At 38.0% G+C, this 20,000-nt stretch overlaps 1 protein-coding gene across 1 annotated transcript; it reads right to left on the reverse strand.

Annotated features, from left to right (window-relative positions):
• Positions 1–4,571: 4,571 nt before the first annotated feature.
• Positions 4,572–6,086, reverse strand: LOC115230581 (deacetylase EF_0837-like). Its single transcript, XM_029800722.2, has 2 exons — positions 5,954–6,086; positions 4,572–5,254 (listed from the first exon to the last, which is right to left on the reverse strand). Exons 1-2 carry the CDS (start codon positions 5,994–5,996, stop codon positions 4,623–4,625), a joined length of 675 nt encoding a protein of 224 aa, XP_029656582.2. The 5' UTR covers positions 5,997–6,086; the 3' UTR covers positions 4,572–4,622.
• Between the last annotated feature and the right edge of the window lie 13,914 nt (positions 6,087–20,000).

A 20,000-nucleotide genomic window follows, 5' to 3' on the forward strand; every position in this document is an offset into this window, starting at 1 on the left:
TATATATATATGTATGTGTGTGTGTGTACAGAAAAACATAAAACGAAGGTGTATAAACGACTCGCAGGTGTATTAGTTTGATGCTTGGGAAGGTAAGAAAGTCTTTTACATTTCGAGCCTACGCTCTTCAACAGAAAGGAACACGAGAAAATAAACAGAGAATAGAGAAAACTTGTAGATTTAGCAGTCAACATATTTTTGTCGCCACCAATAACACCTACACCGATATTACCGCGTGTGTATCGTTGGTGATTTTCTTTCTCCGTCTTCCATTCTTTGGACTTTTTCTATATTTCTGACGAAGAGCTCCGCTCGAAGCCTGAGGACCTCTTTCTTTTCTTTCCTTTCCTGAGCGTCAAATAACACAGTACTTATTCCACGTCTTTGCGTTGTTGTTTTTTCTTGCATGTTCATATTTGGATCGACTACACATAGCTTTGGTGATGCAAAGAGGAAAAAGGGAACGCAAAGCATAAGTACATATAGGGATTTTTTATTAATTATCGGTAGAAGTTATAGGGGGCCAACGCAGAAAACTCTTGGCTTTTCAGTCACTCAGTAATATCACACTCTGCCAATTATTAATTAAAAAAATATATATATATATATTTCTCTCCTTGTTTTTTCTGTGTCCCTTTCTGTGTTCCTTTCTGTAGAAGAGCGTAGGCTCGAAGCGTAAAAGACTTTTTCTATTCCTGAGCGTTATACTAATACATCTGTTTGTTTTGTACACCACCTGTCTTCGTCTTCTGTTTTTTTCCTAAACTCTCCCTATATATATATATTTATAGTTTCACATAAAGTTCAAATAAGAGTTCAACGCTACACATGGATACCTAACTGTGTATAATTTGATTAAACATGGCAGTAAAGAAATATAAGGGAAAATTGGAAAAGTAACGAAAGCTTTGATAATAGTCGGCGTTTCATTTGTTGAATTTCAAGGGAGATCACCTTGGTCTTCTGAAGGGAAATAACTCTAATAATAACGGGAAATAACTTGAAATAGATTTGTGTGAAATTACTTCCCCTGAAATTTAGTACGTTCAAGGGAGATAATAAGTATGTATTAATGGCTTCGTTTCAAGTTTTGGCACAAGGCTAGCAATTTTGAGGGAGGGGTGAGCCGATTAAATTGGCCCCGTAGGCTCAACTGGTACTTATTTTATCGGGCCCAAAATAATGAGAGGCAAAGTCGACTTCGATGGAATTAGAAACTCAGAACCTAACGACGGACGAAATGCCCGACGTCCTTAACGATTCTTCCTTATCAAAATATTGATATAGAACGTAGCAAGCCTTTGAGGACATATTTCCTTGGCGTCCATACATCACATATCATTCAGATTTGCAATTTTTTTTCGACCACTTAAGTCACTTGGAATTTTTCAAAAGGAACGTAAAAAGCCCCATCCGTCCGTGGCCGTTTGCCAGCTCCGTCTGGCACCTGTGCGGGTGGCACGTAAAAAAGCACCCACTACACTCATGGAGTGGTTGGCATTAGGAAGGGCATCCAGCCGTAGAAACACTGCCAGATCAGACTGGGCCTGATGCAGCCTTCTGGCTTCCCAGACCCCAGTTGAACCGTCCAACCCATGCTAGCATGGAAAGCGGACGCTAAATGATGATGATGAAACCATAATATTACTCAGACACATCTGAGGAGCAGGGGCTTAACTACAAAACTGAAAAGAAGGGCAGGCTAAAATTCTGAAAACAAACATGGACATTCCGCACAAATTTACGAAAATACTTTGAGCAAAGAGTTAAAATATCCATAATGAGTCTAATATTTATGCTTAGAAAAAAGGCAAAGTTTCAGAATAAGCCTCCCGTCCCACATCATTATTTATTTCTAAAATTATTTTAATAAAATTTCCTTCGCATATTAAACAATTGTAAGTAATTAAAATCATTATAGATAAAGATATATAAATACATGCATCGTAATTCATGAAAAAAAAAAATTAATAAACCCTAACCCTAACCCTTCCTGTATACCGTGTTCCATTTTTAATTATGCCCCAGGAAATATGGGGAATACCATCAGCTTTGAGATGATGAATGTGGGTAGCAAGTGGAGTAGATCTCGTTTTGTATCTCGTTCGAAAACAAGCTCAGATATGCAACAATTCATGAAGAAAATATAATTTATACAATGGTTCCGGGTTCAGTCCCACTGCGTGGCACCTTGGGCAAGTGTCTTCTACTATAGTCTCGGGCCGACCAAAGCCTTGTGAGTGGATTTGGTAGACGGAAACTGAAAGAAGCCTGTCGTATATATGTATATATATATATGCGTTTGTGTGTCTGTGTTTGTCCCCCCAACATTGCTTGACAACCGATGCTGGTGTGTTTACGTCCCCGTTACTTAGCGGTTCGGCAAAAGAGACCAATTGAATAAGTACTGGGCTTACAAAAGAATAAGTTCCGGGGTCGAGTTGCTCGATTAAAGGCGGTGCTCCAGCATGGCCGCAGTCAAATGACTGAAACAAGTAAAAAAAAAGAGTAAAAGAGTAAGAGTAAGAGACGAAGCTGATATGGCAGCGTGCTGGTGAAAGAGGGAAGAGCTGGGAAACACCAATGGGTGTTTATTAAAGATAAGAATATCACTAAATGTAGTTAAAAGAAACCGAGTTTAAGAAGGATGTAGAATAGCAACGGGATAGAGGGGAATATAACTTAATGATTTACAGTAATTAGAAAAAGTTTTGTAATACTAATGACAGCATAAAGTAATTACGTCAGGGAAGTCTAAAGTGTTCATTTTCATGTAATTTATAGAGGATTCTTTTGGCAGCATAAATCACAAGGTAATCAGCTTCCTGTACACCATTTTTAATTATGGACCAGGAAATATGGGGAATACCATCAGCTTTGAGATGGCGAATGTGTGTAGCGAGTAGGGTAGATCTCGTTCAAAAACAAGCTTAGATATACAACAAATCAGCATTTAAGTTTAATCGTTGCAATGTAAATTCTGGTGGAGTGGGTCTAATAATTAACATTTTAAATTACTCACTCCATCTTGACCACTCTATTATTTTCCCTCTTCCCTACCTTTATACTTTTCACTATAATTCCTCTTTTTCTCATTTTTCTAATCTTATTGAACATATTTATAAACACTTAAACTATTTGCAAGTACCTTCTGATGAGGATAACATGACTTCATCCCATGTGTCTTTCAAAATCCATGCTAGTCCATACGTCTACAGAAATATTGGATTTCACTACATAATATGCACGACTCAGATACCAGTCATCGATTATTTGAAACAGATGTAAAGATAAAACTTGATAACATAATTAAAATCTATACCTACATTCCTTACATCTATTATTGTTTGTTTTTTAATGATTCCATATCTGTTCAACAGAGATCATTCTTACATCAGATTTTCTACTTCAAACTAAACCACGGAATTTTAGTTTAGATTTCTCTGAGCACTGCCAGGTGACTATCTACACCATGCTTACACCATCATTGTATAACACATGATATGCATATATATACACACACATATATACATACATACATACACATGCACAAACACACACACACATGTATGTATAAAACCTGTACTTATTGCCTTGTATACATACCTAATACAAACAACATACATACATACATTATGACAAAAAAGGATAACTATAATATATCAAGTTTACTTTTATTTAATTATGTCTTTAAAAATTTATAATCAAAAATACAATCTAAAAATTATCATTAGAAAAATATATATATAGCATTCTATATTTCGGTGGGAGAAGACAGAAGTCCTCGTTCAGACAATAAGGCGTGTCTCGTGTTTTAGTGAAGCCAAAATTAAGTCGTTCTTAATCAACAACACATTAGAGTGTTATCAATTAATTACTACATTGCTATATGATTTTATAATTATTATTCGTTTTGTTCGCCTTGTCCAAGTATGTGTCTATTCATCATTATTTTTTTTTTCAATTTTAGAAAAATTAAAGCATGTCTTTGACAATTCCGGAGCATATTGAACTTTGCATAATGATTTTGTCTCACCCTGCATATATAGATATATATTCAGTAAATCATAAATCCGAAGGAGAAGCATACTCTAAGTTATAGAGCAGTAGAATATATAGATAAAGATAGATATGGCAGGTCTATGGGGTTTCCTTGGGTTTCATGCCCATAAAACACTTAGCTTTACAGCATTTCTTCAGGGTTTAGGGTCTGAAGAAACGGTGTAGAGCTAAGCACTTTATGGTCATGAAACCCAGGGTAATCTCATACATACACCGTCATATGTATGCATATATATATTATATATATATATATATGTATATATATAATATATGTATATATAATATATATATATATATATATATATGTATATATATATATATTATATATATATATATATATATATATATTTATGTATATATTATATATATGTAGTATATATATATATGTGTATGTATATATATATATATGTATTATATATATATATATGTATTATATATATATATATATGTATATATATATATATATATATATATATCTATATATATATATATATATATTACATATACATACATAGACAGAGTGAGAGAGACAATAACATACAATAATCGTAATCAATAAACTAAAAACGGGGTTTTTCTTTGTCTTTTATGACCAGCTCGTTCCATTCAGCCGACAGCAATTTGGCCTTCTCGATATTTGGCCAGACATCGGGAGCTCGAACCTCGTATAGCTTCCCTGCCCTGAAAACCGCCACCGGAACGATTCTCTGCCGGATGCGTCTCTGTTGTCCAGCGCTGTCTTCCATCGCTACGTCACACTCTTCGATTCTCAGCACAGTCACATCAGCCTCTCGCCCAACTGCTAACTTTCCGATATCTTCCGATTTCTGAATGGCCCGAGCTGGAGTTTCAGTAACAGCCTTCACAATATCGGCAATACTCATACCCAGGTGAAGAAACTTGGACATAACAGTGACCAAGTCATAAGCAGGTCCGTCGGTGTTTCCGCTGTGGAGGTCGGTGCTTATAATGTCGGGCCAAAAACCGTTCTGGGCGCATATTTCAGCTACAGTCCAAGTAAACGAACCTTGTCCGTGACCAACATCAAAGAATACGCCACGTTTCCTGGCATCCCACAACGTAGAATGAATGTTGCCAGATTTTTCATCAATGATGGTACTTGGTAGACCGTGATAGGTGTGCGTGTAAATATCTCCGCAACGTAAATCCCCAGGGCAGCTGAGTTTGTTATCTGAAAAATAAATAAAGCTAATCAGTAAATAAAATAAAGGTAATCATGGCATAGGAGTGGCTGTGAGGTATGTAGCTTACTTACCAACCACATGGTTCCGGGTTCAGTCCCACTGCGTGGCACTTCGGGCAAGTGTCTTCTACTATAGCCTCGGGCCGACCAAAGCCTTGTGAGTGGATTTGGTAGACGGAAACTGAAAGAAGCCTGTTGTATATATGTATACATATATATATATATATATGTGTATGTGTGTGTGTGTGTATATATGTTTGTGTGTCTGTGTTTGTCCCCCCAACACCACTTGACAACTGATGCTCGTGTGTTTACGTCCCCGTAACTTAGCGGTAGACCGATAGAATAAGTACTACATTTACAGAGTAAGTCCTGGGGTCGATTGCTCGACTAAAGGCGGTGCTCCAGCATGGCCACAGTCAAAATGACACACAACCACAAACATATATATATATATATATATATATATATATATATATATATATATATATATATGTACATATATACGACGGCCTTCTTTCAGTTTCCGTCTACTAAATCTATTCACAAGGCTTTGGTTGGCCTGAGGCTATAGCAGAAGACACTTGCCCAAGGTGCCATGCAGTGGGACTGAACATGGAACCATGGGGTTCATAAGCAAGCTACTTACCACACAGCCAATATTTAACGTTGAAGGACAAAACTCACCTGAACCAGCAACGGGAATACTCGAGATAGTGTGGTGAACCATCAGAGGTAGAGCAACTTGATTGGATGCATCCAGTGCTCTCCTGTCAAAGAAACCAAAAAAGTACAAAAGAGTAGAAAGGAATTTAAACCACAAAATATAACAGTTTATTACTAAACTCTCTATAAATAAATGTATAACCATTAGTAACGGTTGAATTTAGTAGCCCTGGTGGCGTTGTGAAGCTTGAATAGTATGAAGTAGACGGAATGGAATATGAGGAATAAATGGGTAAGAGTAATTACTCAGGATGGCCAGTGGTATGAACAAGAAGAACATAGATAATACTGGTGTATTAAATAACATAGTGGAGGCGCAATGGCCCAGTGGTTAGGGCAGCGGACTCACGGTTTCGATTCCCAGACCAGGCGTTGTGAGTGTTTATTGAGCGAAAACACCAAAAGTTCCACGAGGCTCTGGCAGGGGATGGTGGTGATCCCTGCTGTACTCTTTCACCAAAACTTTCTGTCACTCTTACTTCCTGTTTCTGTTGTACCTGTATTTCAAAGGGCCGGCCTTGTCACTCTCTGTGTCACGCTGAATATCCCCGAGAACTACGTTAAGGGTACACGTGTCTGTGGAGTGCTCAGCCACTTACACGTTAATTTCACGAGCAGGCTGTTCCGTTGATTTGGAACCCTTCCAGTCCCCATTAAATAACATATAACATAAGCTCCTGATGTATTCAAATTATCTCCGCCTGTACGCGATGTGTCGCCATTACCAAATAGCAGTTGAGAGAAGCTCCGCCCGAGAAAGGGAGATAATTTCACACCATAAGACAAATTCTTGGTGTATTCAAATTATCTCCGCTTCTAGAGTACGTGTCGCAATTGCCAAATAGAATTTAGGCTAGCTCTGGGAAGGGGAGATAATCTTATACCATACCACAAGCATTTGATGTTTTCAAATTATTTCCATCTCTAGGTTGTGTTGCGAATGCCAAATGGCAATTGAGACTGGCTATACTTGAGAAGGGGAGATAATCACAAGCTTAAAAAGATTCCCCTAAGTTGCCCGAGGAATGAGACAAATATGGAATATATATATATATATATACACCACTCTGTATATACGTGGTGTATATATATATAGAGGAGTGGATGTGTGGTAAGTAGCTTGCTTACCAATCACGTGGTTCCGGGTTCATTCCCACTGTGTGGCACCTTAGGCAATTGTCTTCTACTATAGCCTCAGGCCAACCAAAACCTTGTGACTGGATTTGGTAGACGGAAACTTAAAGAAGCCCATCGGATATATGTATATATATATATGTGTGTGTGTGTGTGTGTGTGTGTGTGTGTGTGTGTGTGTTTGTTCCCCCAACATCACTTGACGACCGATGCTGATGTGTTTACGTCCCCGTAACTTAGCGGTTCAGGAAAAGAAACTGATAGAATAAGTACCAGGTTTACAAAGAATAAGTCCTGGGGTCGATTTGCTCGACTAAAGGCGGTGATCCAGCATGGCCAGAGTCCAATGACTGAAACAAGTAAAAGAGTAAAAAGTATATATATATATATATATATATATATATATATATATATATATATATACACAAAATGGGACAAGAACGCAAAACATCCAGACAGTTAGGTGATATCCAGATAGACGATACAAAGAAAACAAGGACGGGTCATTCGAAGTTTTCTTTCCTCAGTCGAGTTCCAGATTATCTTTGCAATTTCAGCTGACACATCCTATTTCACATGAATACCCACGGAGGCTAAAACACACTGACAGATAGATGTGTCAGATAGGCGATGTTCACATATGGAGAGACAAAAAGACGTGTTACTTGTTTACATCTGATAAATAAGATAAAAACGATAAGAATGAAGTTAGATAAAGGTCCCTTATATCATCGGCATTTCTACAGCTCAGTAACGGCTCTTGTTTCCGGTAATTGATTCCCGCCGAACAGACAAGCGAAAAGTGGAGGGAATTCTACTTGACAGCAAAGGTCAAATGAACGTTATATCCTTATTTAACGGGAAGTTAGCCGGGCGGTCGTCTGCTTAATCAGAGATAAACTAACTGCTGGATTTCGTTGTCATTTCCTTCCTCTTGTAACATAAATAAACCAAACCCTGCTTCTTTGGTGAGTTCCCATTAAAAAAATTAAACACACACACACACACAAACACACTTGCTTGATGGTTAACTGTTTGTGTGCCTGTACACAAGTAAAAATCCACATGAGATACACAAACACAAACACAGACACTCAATCATACGTACAAATATCTATATATGAGAGAGAAAGGGAGACAGACAGACATCTAAATGTAAGAGAAAGAAAAAGGGAGAGAGAAAGAGAGATAGACAGAGACAGACAAGTAGACCTGCAGACAGACAGACATTTAGAGAGAGATTAAATGACTGATAGAGACCGACAGATAGACATCATTAACATTATGCTAAAATAGAGTACCGTATTTTAACATGTATAAGGAACCCTTTTTTGTCAAAAATTAGGTTAAAAATATGGAGTTTCTTATACATGGATATTATAATCCCTTACAAAACCTTTTTTTAGAAATTTTAAGAGCCCAAAATTAGGGGGTTCCTAATTTTATATTTCAATTCCACTAAGGATTTGCACCTAAAGCTCCATGAGGCTCCGGCAAGGGGTGGTGGCGATCCCTGCTGTACTCTTTCGCCACAACTTTCTCTCTCTTTCTTCTGTTGGCCTGCTTGCTTAGCCAGCGGGGTGGCGTCATTTGCACAGATCGTGCAAAGAGGCTGGAAATTTATGGGACAATGTTTTGGGAGAAGGAACAGAACGGAATGTTTCTACTGGGCTTAGATCAGGTGGGGGAAAGCATAAATGTAAACATACAATAACACCACCACCACCACCACCTTCATCATCATCATCTGAATGTACATCAATTGACTACCAAATCCAGGATCTGCTCACTTGTCTTTGCTCTCGTAAGGTTTTCTAAATATTTGATGAAAAAACAAAAAAAACAAAATGATTGTCGTTGTATGAATAGTAATTTGAGATTTAACTGGAGACCGTCGAAATATCCGCACAACAAGAGAGTGTTCAGATATCAATTTGGTGATGTGGCTGTTGGCTGGAAGATGAATGCGATGTTGACAATAACGACTCCGACGACGATGGAAATGATGATGATGATGATGGTGGTGGTGGTAATGGTGGTAATGGTGATGATGATGATAATGATGGTGATGATTATGATAATGATGATGATGACGACGACGATGAAAATGATGAGGATGAAGATGATGGCGACGACGATAACAACAACGATGCTAATGATGATGATGACGATGAAAATGATGATGATAATGGCGATGTCAACGATGACGACGACACCGATGAGCAGGAGCAGGATGACGATGTTAGTGGTGGCAGACGTCGGTGGCGGTGGAGGCAGCTGAGGCGGCGGCGGCGAAGAGGAAGGACTTTGCGATGTAGCAAGGCTATAATTAACGGGGGAACTGAAATGATTGAAGAGGCGGTGGCGCCGATGCCGGTGCTGGTGGTGATGATGGTGATGGCGATATTGGACGTGAAGTTATGTGTTAATGATCAGTCGATGTTTTGTCCCCTATGTGTCACACACTTTAGATAACAGGGATCCTCAACAAAAGGTTACAACATATATATATATATAGAGAGAGAGAGAGAGGGACACAGCAGTATAATGAAAGTCATTAGCATATTTGAGTAAATAAGGGAGGAATTGCAAGAACCCACCCAACCGGAAATGTTCGGTGCACTCTGGGAAATGTTTAATCTTTTTGGTTGATTAAGTCACACTTTTGGTGAGGGGGGGGTCGTTGCTGTCTCTATCTGTTATCAGTCTTCTCGTTTATATACGTACATACATATGTACAAGTATATATATATATACATATATACCGGAGTATATATATATATATATATATATATATATATACTGCTTTTGAATATATATATATACATATTATAAGTATATATATATACTGCTTTTAGATATATATATATATATATATATAAAGTATATATATATATATATTATATATATATAAGATTATATATATATATATATATATATAAAGTATATATATATATTATATTATATATATATATATATATAGATATATATATATATATATATTATATATATGAGATGTAAATATAAATTTCATATATGTGTGCGTATATGTATATATGAGTATATACACACATACATAAATGTATATATGCATTGCATATATATATATATCTATATATATATATACTATATATATATATATATATATATATATATATATATATATACATACATATACGCATATATATATTGGTTTGACACACCGCAAATTACTGGTATTTTATTGGCACTGGATGGCTGAAAAGCAAATTCAATACATCTGTGTGTTTAGTTGTGTGTGTGTTATGTTGAGGTGTTCTTTTCTCCCCACAAGTGAGTAAAATGCTGTGAACGTACAGCGGAAACCAAGCTCACATTCTCGCATTTGAGGAAAAGCTTTCAGCAAAAAATAAAAGAGTTATTTACGAAAATCATGAAGTGAAATATCCAGGAAATATATCTCTGGAAAGATGGCGGAAACCCATTTAAAGAACGTAGTGTAAGAGAGAGAGAGAGAAATATAGTGAGGCAGACATACAAACAGACAAACAGACAGAAGATAAGATAGATAGATAGATAGATAGATAGATAGATAGATAGATAGATAGATAGATAGATAGATAAGAGGATAGATAGATAGATAGATAGATAGATAGATAGATAGATAGATAGATAGATAGAAGATGATAGACGGATAACGGACGGACAGATAGACAGACAGATAGATAGATAGATAGATAGATAGATAGATAGATAGATAATAGATAGATAGATAGATAGATAGACGGATAGACGACAGACAGACAGATGATAGATAGATAGATAGATAGATAGATAGATAGTAGATAGATAGGTAGATAGATAGATAGATAGATAGATAGGTAGGTAGATAGATAGATAGATAGATAGATAGAAATATAAAGAGAGAGAGAGATACGGAAGGACGGGGATATGTAAAAAAAATGAACGATAAATCTAGAGAGAGAGAATAATAATAAAAGAAAAAGAAAAAGAAAAAACATCAACATCAATAGCAAACGAAATGCATTCACAGCTTTATTATTGAGAGTCTTGTCCTTTATAGATCTGAACAGAATTCATCAATATCTGCATATTTGCATTAGCATGTAAATGTGTCGGCCATTATCGATCGAAGTCTTGTAAAAGACACCATTATATATCACAGCTTCAATGGAACTTTTCGCGTCTGACTTTATATTTAGCATAAATTCTGCTCGGAAAGTATTAGTTTGTTCTCTATTCGTATTTTCTTTTCTGTTCGCTTTCTTGTTTTCTTCCTTTCTTTCTTGATTCCTCTTTTATTGTTTTCTGTTTCTTCCATTATTTTTCTTTTCCCCATTCTCTCTCTCTCTCTCTCTCTCTATCTATCTATCTATCTATCTATCTATCTATCTATCTATGTGTCTGTCTATCTATCTATCTATGTGTCTATCTATCTATCTATCTACTATCTATCTATGTGTCTATCTATCTATCTATCTATCTATCTATCTATCTATCTATCCATTCATCTATCTTTCTATCTGTCTTCCTCTGTCTTTCAATATTTCTCCTAATATCCCATACTCTTTCTCTCTCATATGTTCCCTCGCTTTTCTTTTTCCGCTTTCATTTCCAATGTATTCCACCTCAGAAACCAAAAATGTTAGAACTAAGAGAGAGCATGTAGAGAAAGAAAGAAAATAAAAGACAAAATTTTAAACTAAAATGGAAAAAAAAATCTCCATTATTTTCCCTCCATTTTGAATCGAAATATCTTCTGCAGTTCGATGAGAAAGAGAGACAGAGAGAAAAGGAGAGAGAGAGAGAGAGAATGAAGGAGAAAACATCAAATGCATAGCGTTTATTCTCCGTTTCTTTTATTTTATTTTTGCGATTTGTGTGGGTGTTTTTACCTTTTTTTCCTTCGCTGTTTATGTTTTTGTATATTTCTGACTGAAGTAAACCTGAGACAACAGTTAGGTAGAATAATGACGTTAGTTGTGTGATGCAGAGCTGCCATCTAGTGGTAAGTAGCAAGGTAGCTTGCTAACTTCGATTCCTATACGAAGCCATCTTTGCTGATGTCTTCTTGTATAAAATTTTCGTCAAATGTACACACTGAATAAAACTTTTAACTGCAACACACAAAGTGATTTTAATATAAAACTTCTGAACTGTATGAATAGGAAAGCTTTTACTGTTGTATTTTTATCTTTTACTTCCGTCAGTCATTGGATTGCAGCCTTAGAGAGTTTTAGTCGAAGAAATTTATCCCAGCACTATTTTGTTTAAAGTCCAGTACTTATGACGAACCGCGAGGATGGTGGGGCGTAAACAAACCAACACCAGTTGTAAAGCAGTGTTGGGGTAGGCTGACAAACACTGACACAAAAGCACACACACACACACACCACATATAGATATATATAGGGCAGCTTTCTGCAGTAAAATGTTCTCTGATTATTCATTCTCATTAAGCCTCGCCTGGCGTGCCGGTGGCACGTAAAAAGCACCATCTGATCGTGGCCGTAGCCAGCCTCACCTGACCCCCGTGCCGGTGGCACATAAAAAGCACCATCCGACCGTGGCCGTTTGCCAGCCCCGTCTGGCACGTAAAAAGCACCCACTACACTCACGGAGTGGTTGGTGTTAGGAAGGGCATCCAGCTGTAGAAACACTGCCAGATAAGACTGGAGCCTGGCGCAGCCTTCTGGCTTCCCAGACCCCGGTCGAACCGTCCAACCCATGCTAGCATGGAAAGCGGACGCTAAATGATGATGATGATGATGATTAAGCATCCATAAGCACTTGGAACACCAATGCAGGATTGCAAGCAAACATAAGGGTAAAACGTATGTAGGAACTAATAATATTATAAAGCGTGTTTATCTTAATTTCTCGTGTGTGTGTGTGTGCACGCACACTTCAGTCTATCTATATTTTCCACCTCTGCCACCATCACCAAAATGCCTTGACATTCGGTGTTAGTTTCAACAAAAGGAACGATTGAGCAAGTACCACACTTAAGAAAAAAGTACTGTAATTGACCTATTCGGTTAAAAACCCTTCAAAACAGTGCTCCAGCATGGCTGCAGTTCAATGACTGAAACAAGTGAAGGGTAAAAGGTCCTTGAAACAATCTTAGCTTGGAATACCAGTATTTATAATAATTGTGAAGTGTATACAAACATAGATTGGCAGTAAGTGTAAAAGGTTGCGGATCTGTGGAATAAGTTGCCGGACGAGATAGTGAAGATGCCGACGACCGCTCGGTTCAAAGTCTCTCATGACCAGAAATGGCCTGAACTCTTTGCATGAACACCCTCCCTGTACATAACTCCATGTCCCCCTACATGGCCTTGCTTTTTGCTTTTTGAGCCAAAAAATTAACTTAACTTAACTTACTTAAAATTTTGCCAAAGAAACAACATAGAAAGACACAAAGTTTCACTCAGAACTTTGGTGGATTGCTAGACATGCTGTTTTGGAATGATTTACTCTCCTCAGTGACGAATGTCGAGAGTATTTGTCACTCAGGAAGCCAAATTAGGTCAGAACACTGTTTGTATACACATTATAAATGCTATACACTTTGGTATATGACGAAAGGTGTTAAGAGAACTCTTAGCGGAAATAAAAACGAGTTTAATATACAGGAAGAGACAGAAAAGATCGGCTTTCATTTTCACTCAGCAGTTTTCCCATTAAAAAAAAAATGGAAGAATAAATTGGATAAAAATAGCAAAGTAAATGTAAAATAAACTAAAATAAATATCAAAAAAGAAAAGACGGAAGAAGTGGCATAACTGATGTTTAATATCTATCAAGGAGCAACAGACTAAAAATTCTTTTCGTTACCAAATATCTGTACAGAATATGGCGGAAGTAAACGACAGTGGTGGTGGCGGGGGGCAGAGGTGGTGGTAGTGGCGGTGGTGGTGGTGGTGGCGGCAGCGGCGGTGGTGGTGAATATGATGTTGATGATGATGAATATGATGGATGGTGGTGGTGGTGGTGGTGGTGGTGGTGTATATGATGATGATGATGATGAATATGATGGTGATGATGGAGGTGGTGGTGGTGTATATGATGTTGATGATGATGAATATGATGGAGGTGGTGGTGGTGGTGGTGGTGGTGGTGGTGGTGATGGTGGTGGTGTATGTGATGTTGATGATGATGAATATGATGGTGATGATGGAGGTGGTGGTGGTGTATATGATGATGATGATGAATATGATGGTGATGATGGAGGTGGTGGTGGTGGTGTATATGATGTTGATGATGATGAATACGATGGTGATGATGGAGGTGGTGGTGGTGGTGGTGGTGGTGTATATGATGATGATGATGAATATGATGGTGATGATGGAGGTGGTGGTGGTAGAGAATATGATGTTGATGATGACAAATATGATGATGATGGGGGGGGTGAATATGATGTTGATGATAGAGGAAGTGGTGATGGTGATGATGATGATGGCGACAACGATGACAGCGATGATGATGACGATGATGTTTACTATTGGCTCTGGAGCCAGCTGAAATGCAAGCATCATCTGTCGCTACTCTTTGCCACCTCCAAAGCCGATGCTTCTTCTGTGTTTAACTTAGAAATATTCTTTTCCCTCCTTCTTTCTCTCTCTCTCAATCTCATTCTCTTCTGTCTTCCTCTACCTCTCACTCTTCCTCTCTTCCATTCTCTGTCTCTTTCTCTTTCTCTCTCCCTTCTAACACATTCTCCCCTTTTCTCATTATTGTTGTTGTTGTTAAGGCAGAGTCGTTAGAACGCCCGTCGCTACGTTCTGCTGAGTTCAAATTCCGGCAAGGTCGACTGTGTCTTTCATCATTTCGAGGTCGATAAATTAAGTACCAGTGAAACTCGGGGGGCAGGGGTCAATGTAATCGACTAGTCCCCTCCCCCCAAAACTTCAGGCCTTGTGCCTATTGTTGAAGGGATTATTATTGTTGTTGAGATGATGATGATGATGATGACGATGACGACGACGACGATGATAATGATGATGATGGCAGTGGAGGTGGTAGTGATGCTGGCGACGACGATGATGATGATGGTGGTGGTGGTGGTGGTGGTGGTGGTGGTATTGGTGCTGCTGCTAATGATGATGACGGGGTCATCATCATCATCATCATCATCATCATCATATTAAGGGCAGTGGATTAACAGAATCATAAAAGCGTCGGACACGCCGAGGTTCAGCTTTACCTTTCATCTTTCCAAAGTGGATGAAACAAATTTCGAATAAATCACCGGTGGAGAAGGGGTATCTCCTAATCCTAATCCGCTTCCCTTAAAATTGCTGGTCTTGTGCCTTAACTGGAAACCACAATGGCCATGAGATGGCAGAACCATTACAACATCGGACAATGTACTAAGCGACCTTCTGGTTCTTTATGTTCTGAGTTCAAATCCTGCCAAGGTCAACTTCGGTTTTCACCTTTTCTCATCGATAAAATAAAGTAGCAGTCACGTGGCGGGGACGATGGTATCGTCTAACCCTTTTCTTTGAAAACTGTCGATCTTGTGCTTAAGTCATCATCATCGTCATCATCATCGTCATCATCGTCATCGTTTTCATCATAACTCTTCCTTCTCTTTCTTCTTCTTCCTCTCTCTCGCCTCCAGTCTACCTGTTTTCCTTCTCTCCTTCCTCTTATCCTTCTCACTTGCTTCTTCCCACCTGACGAAATACATCGTCTTCTTTGATCATCAGTTGTCGTTGTGCATGCTGTTCGTGGTTGTTGTTGTTGTTGTTGTCACTGCTGCTGTTGTTGTTTGCTACTCAGCTGTAACTAGGTGCAGCAACTAATTAAATCATTCAGCTTAAGAACAACTCCTAGATTTCTACCATTTTATAGAATGTGGCAGCATCACGTTCCAGAAATCATGGCAACACTTCCGGTATACAGTCGAAACCCATTCTGTCTCTCTCTCCTCTCTTTCTTCCTTCCTTTCTCTCTCTCTTTCTCTCTCTCTCTCTCTCTCTCTCTCTCTGTCTATCTCTTTCACTCACCCACTCCACCCTCCTGTTTGCTCTCCTTCTTTTGTCACCTATCTTTCAGCAGCATCTAACCTATGACAGCTTCTGTTGGGGAAAATATTTCAAGTGTGAACACATACATTGTGAGTTTGTATGACCATCTTTTCCTCTACCAAGTCCTGGAATTTGAAAAAGATTCACTCATCATCGATGATGCCTGATAATGCCCTCGGGGGAACACATTTTTATTCTACGATAAAGAAAAAAATGAACGGCATAGAAGTGGCTGTGTGGTAAGTAGCTTGCTTACGAATCACATGGTTCCGGGTTCAGTCCCACTGCGTGGCACCTTGCGCAGGTGTCTTCTACTATAGCCTCGGGCCAACCAAAGCCTTGTGAGTGGATTTGGTAGACGGAAACTGAAAGAAGCCTGTCGTATGTGTGTGTGTGTGACTGTGTTTGTCCCCCCTCCCCCTCCCAACATCGCTTGACAACCGATGCTTGTGTGTTTACGTCTCCATAACTTAACGGTTCGGCAAAAGAGACCGATAGAGTAAGTACTAGGCTTACAAAGAATAAGTCCCAGGGTCGATTTGTTCGACTAAAGGCGGTGCTCCAGCATGGCCACAGTCAAATGACTGACACAAGTAAAAGAGTAAATGAGTAAAGAGCTATTTCGACGTAAGCATAGAGAGCCATGCCAGAAAGAGGACATGTGAACTAGTTGAACAGTATGTTCTAGGAATACTAGTACAATATTCAGCCATTTCCAAATACAGTTTTTACAGAGACGATGGGCAAGCAATTTCATAAAACATGAATGGATATGAATAGAACACATTTCGTAAAAGATAAATGGTTCCAAGTAGTTCACACGTCAAAATAATTATGAAAGCCAAAATAACAGTATATTTCAAAGACATAACACTAAACTCAGCACACAAGACAATACTGTTCTTGCAGAAAATCAAAGTTCCTTGATATGTCCGAAAATTATTTTAGAAACCTATCTTGTTATAATAAAGAACTTAGTGAAATAATCCAGAGAATTTCCAGAATACCCTTGCCAAAACATTTTACAAGGATATCATAAAATTGAGTGGATATAAAGAAAAATTGAAATTCTTACCTAAAGCCACAGAAACGAACCAAATACCTACTAGAAACCGAAAGTGAAATAACTGGTTTAATCCACTTTTATTATAAGTGTAGTGACCAATATAGCATAAAACAAATAGCTGAGCAATAATCACGAAACAACTCATACCGGCGATATATACTTGAAAAATATTCAATGAGCACAATGTAAAGGTTAGTCACACATGCACAACAAGCCAAAAATCATACAGCATTATCTAGGTTTTTAAGTATTTCACTGTATAGACATATATTTTATATATGTATGTGTGTGTGTGTTTGCAAACATATATCTATACACACACAAACACACACATGCACACACACACACACACATATATATATACATATATACAAAACACACACATATGTAGATGTAACTGGGTACATGCATCTGTGTATATCATACATATTATATGTATATGTGTGTGTATATGTGTGTGTATATGTGTGTGTATATGTATTTATACATATGTGATGTGAATATATATGTGTGGTGTGTGTGTGTATGTATACACACGTGATGTGTGTCTGTGTATATACACGTGATGTGTGTGTGCATATATATATATATATTATATATATATATATATAATATATATATAATATATATATATATATATATATATACATATATGTTTATGTATATGTGTGTGATATAGATAGAATATATACACACATACACCACACATGCATATGGAATATGTAAGATGTGAAGACATGTGTGTGAGAGAAAAATTTGTAATAAGGAAGGGTAATCCAATTAAATCATGCGCACACCTGCTTCCGGTGCCTTGTGCTGTGAGGGAAAAAATGATGAGGAAAAGAAAGAAAGGATAGAAAGGATAAGTGAGAGAGAGGGGGAAGAGGGGGATAAAAAAGGCGGAGAAGTTGGTGAGAGAGAAAATATGGCTGCCTGAAGCATATAGAACACGTGCAAATAATTAGAGCATTTATGACTATGAGAGTGTGTGTGTGTGTGTGCATATATATATATATTGTACACATGTATATATATTTATATATGCATGTATATATACATGTAAATGTAGGTATGTACATATATGTTTGTATGTATGCATATATTTTATTTATTACAACTATATATATATATATATATATATATACAGTGTGTATACATATATACATATGTGTGTGTATACATGTATATAGATAGATAGATATCACTGTGTTTGTGTATATAAATATGTGTGTGTGTATATATATATATATGTGTGTGCGGGTGCATGTATAATTTGGAGTGTCTACTTATAAGTCATTGTGTGTATGTGTCATTGTCTATGACATACGTGTGTTTATGACATATATGTGAGTAGAGGTATATGATAGGTATATGACAGTTGCATGTATATGATACTGTGTCCATGACATTGTAGGTGTATTTTCTCCTCGGCTGTTAAACTAATTCGTACAATCATGCAGGCATACGCATGCCCATATACAGACACACACACACATATACACGCACACATACACACACACATGCACACACCTACATACTCATATGCCCTGCAGACACAGACACACACTCCATATGCGCGCACACACACCATCATGTACATACACATCACCATGTATACACATACACTACACATGCTCACACACATTACATACAGAAACACTGCACACACACACACACACACACACACACACACACATACACATATTGTGGTGGAGGAACCGTAGAAATTTGTGAGTTAAATAACGGAATTGAAATATTTGAAGTGGGTGGGGAAGAAGGAATGGAGGAATGTGAGAGACACTGGTGAAGTGGAGGAAATTTCTGAGTGGAGGGTGAACAGAAATTAGCTGTGTGGAGGAATTTCAGACAGGAATCAAAAGAAGGAATATCGAGTGTAAGTTGAGTGGAGGAATGTTGAATGGAGGAATGTTGAGTGGGGGAATGTAGAGTGGAGGAATGTTGAGTGGAGGAATGTAGAGTGGAAGAATATTGAGTGGAGGAATGTTGAGTGGGGGGAATGTAGAGTGGAGGAATGTTGAGTATGAGTTGAGTGGAGGAATGTTAGATACGACATGAGTGTAAGTTTATGGACAAATGTTGAGTGTGAGTTGAGTGGAGAAATGCTGAGATGTGAGTAGAGTGAAAGAATGTTAGATGTGTGATGAATGGAGGAATATTACACATGAGTTGAGTGGAAGAATATTAATTATGAGTTGAGTGGAGGAATGTTTGGTGTGAATTGTGTGGAAGAATGTGATGTCTGAGTTGAGTGAATGAATGCTGGATCTGATATGAGCAGAACACTGTTGTATCTAAGTTGAGTGGAGGAATGTTGTAATGAGCTGAGTGAAGGAATGTTAAGCATGAGTTGAGTGGAGGAATGTTAAGCATGAGTTGAGTGGAGGAATGTTAAGTATGAACTGAGCAGAGCAGTCAAAAAAGAAGGAAATAAAAATCATGAGTGGAAGAAAGAACATTGACTTTGTGAAAACAGAATGGTGGTGGTGGTGGTGGTGATGGTGTGGTGGTGTGGTGGTGGTGGTGGTGGTTGTGGTGGTGGTGGTGGCGGCAGCGGCAGCTTGTTTTGTTCACTGGGGACATACAACAACAACAACCTGGTTCTAATCCACAATGAAAGATCCACCAACTCTTCCCCCACCCCACCTATTTCCATTATTAAGCAAGCAGAGCAAGAGACAGCGAGAGAGAGAGAGAGAGAGAGAGAGAGAGAGAGAGAGAGAAGAGAGAGAGAGAGATGAGGAATAAAACC

This window comes from Octopus sinensis, unplaced genomic scaffold (genome assembly GCF_006345805.1).
Source record: "Octopus sinensis unplaced genomic scaffold, ASM634580v1 Contig15815, whole genome shotgun sequence".
Lineage (NCBI taxonomy): Eukaryota > Metazoa > Mollusca > Cephalopoda > Octopoda > Octopodidae > Octopus > Octopus sinensis.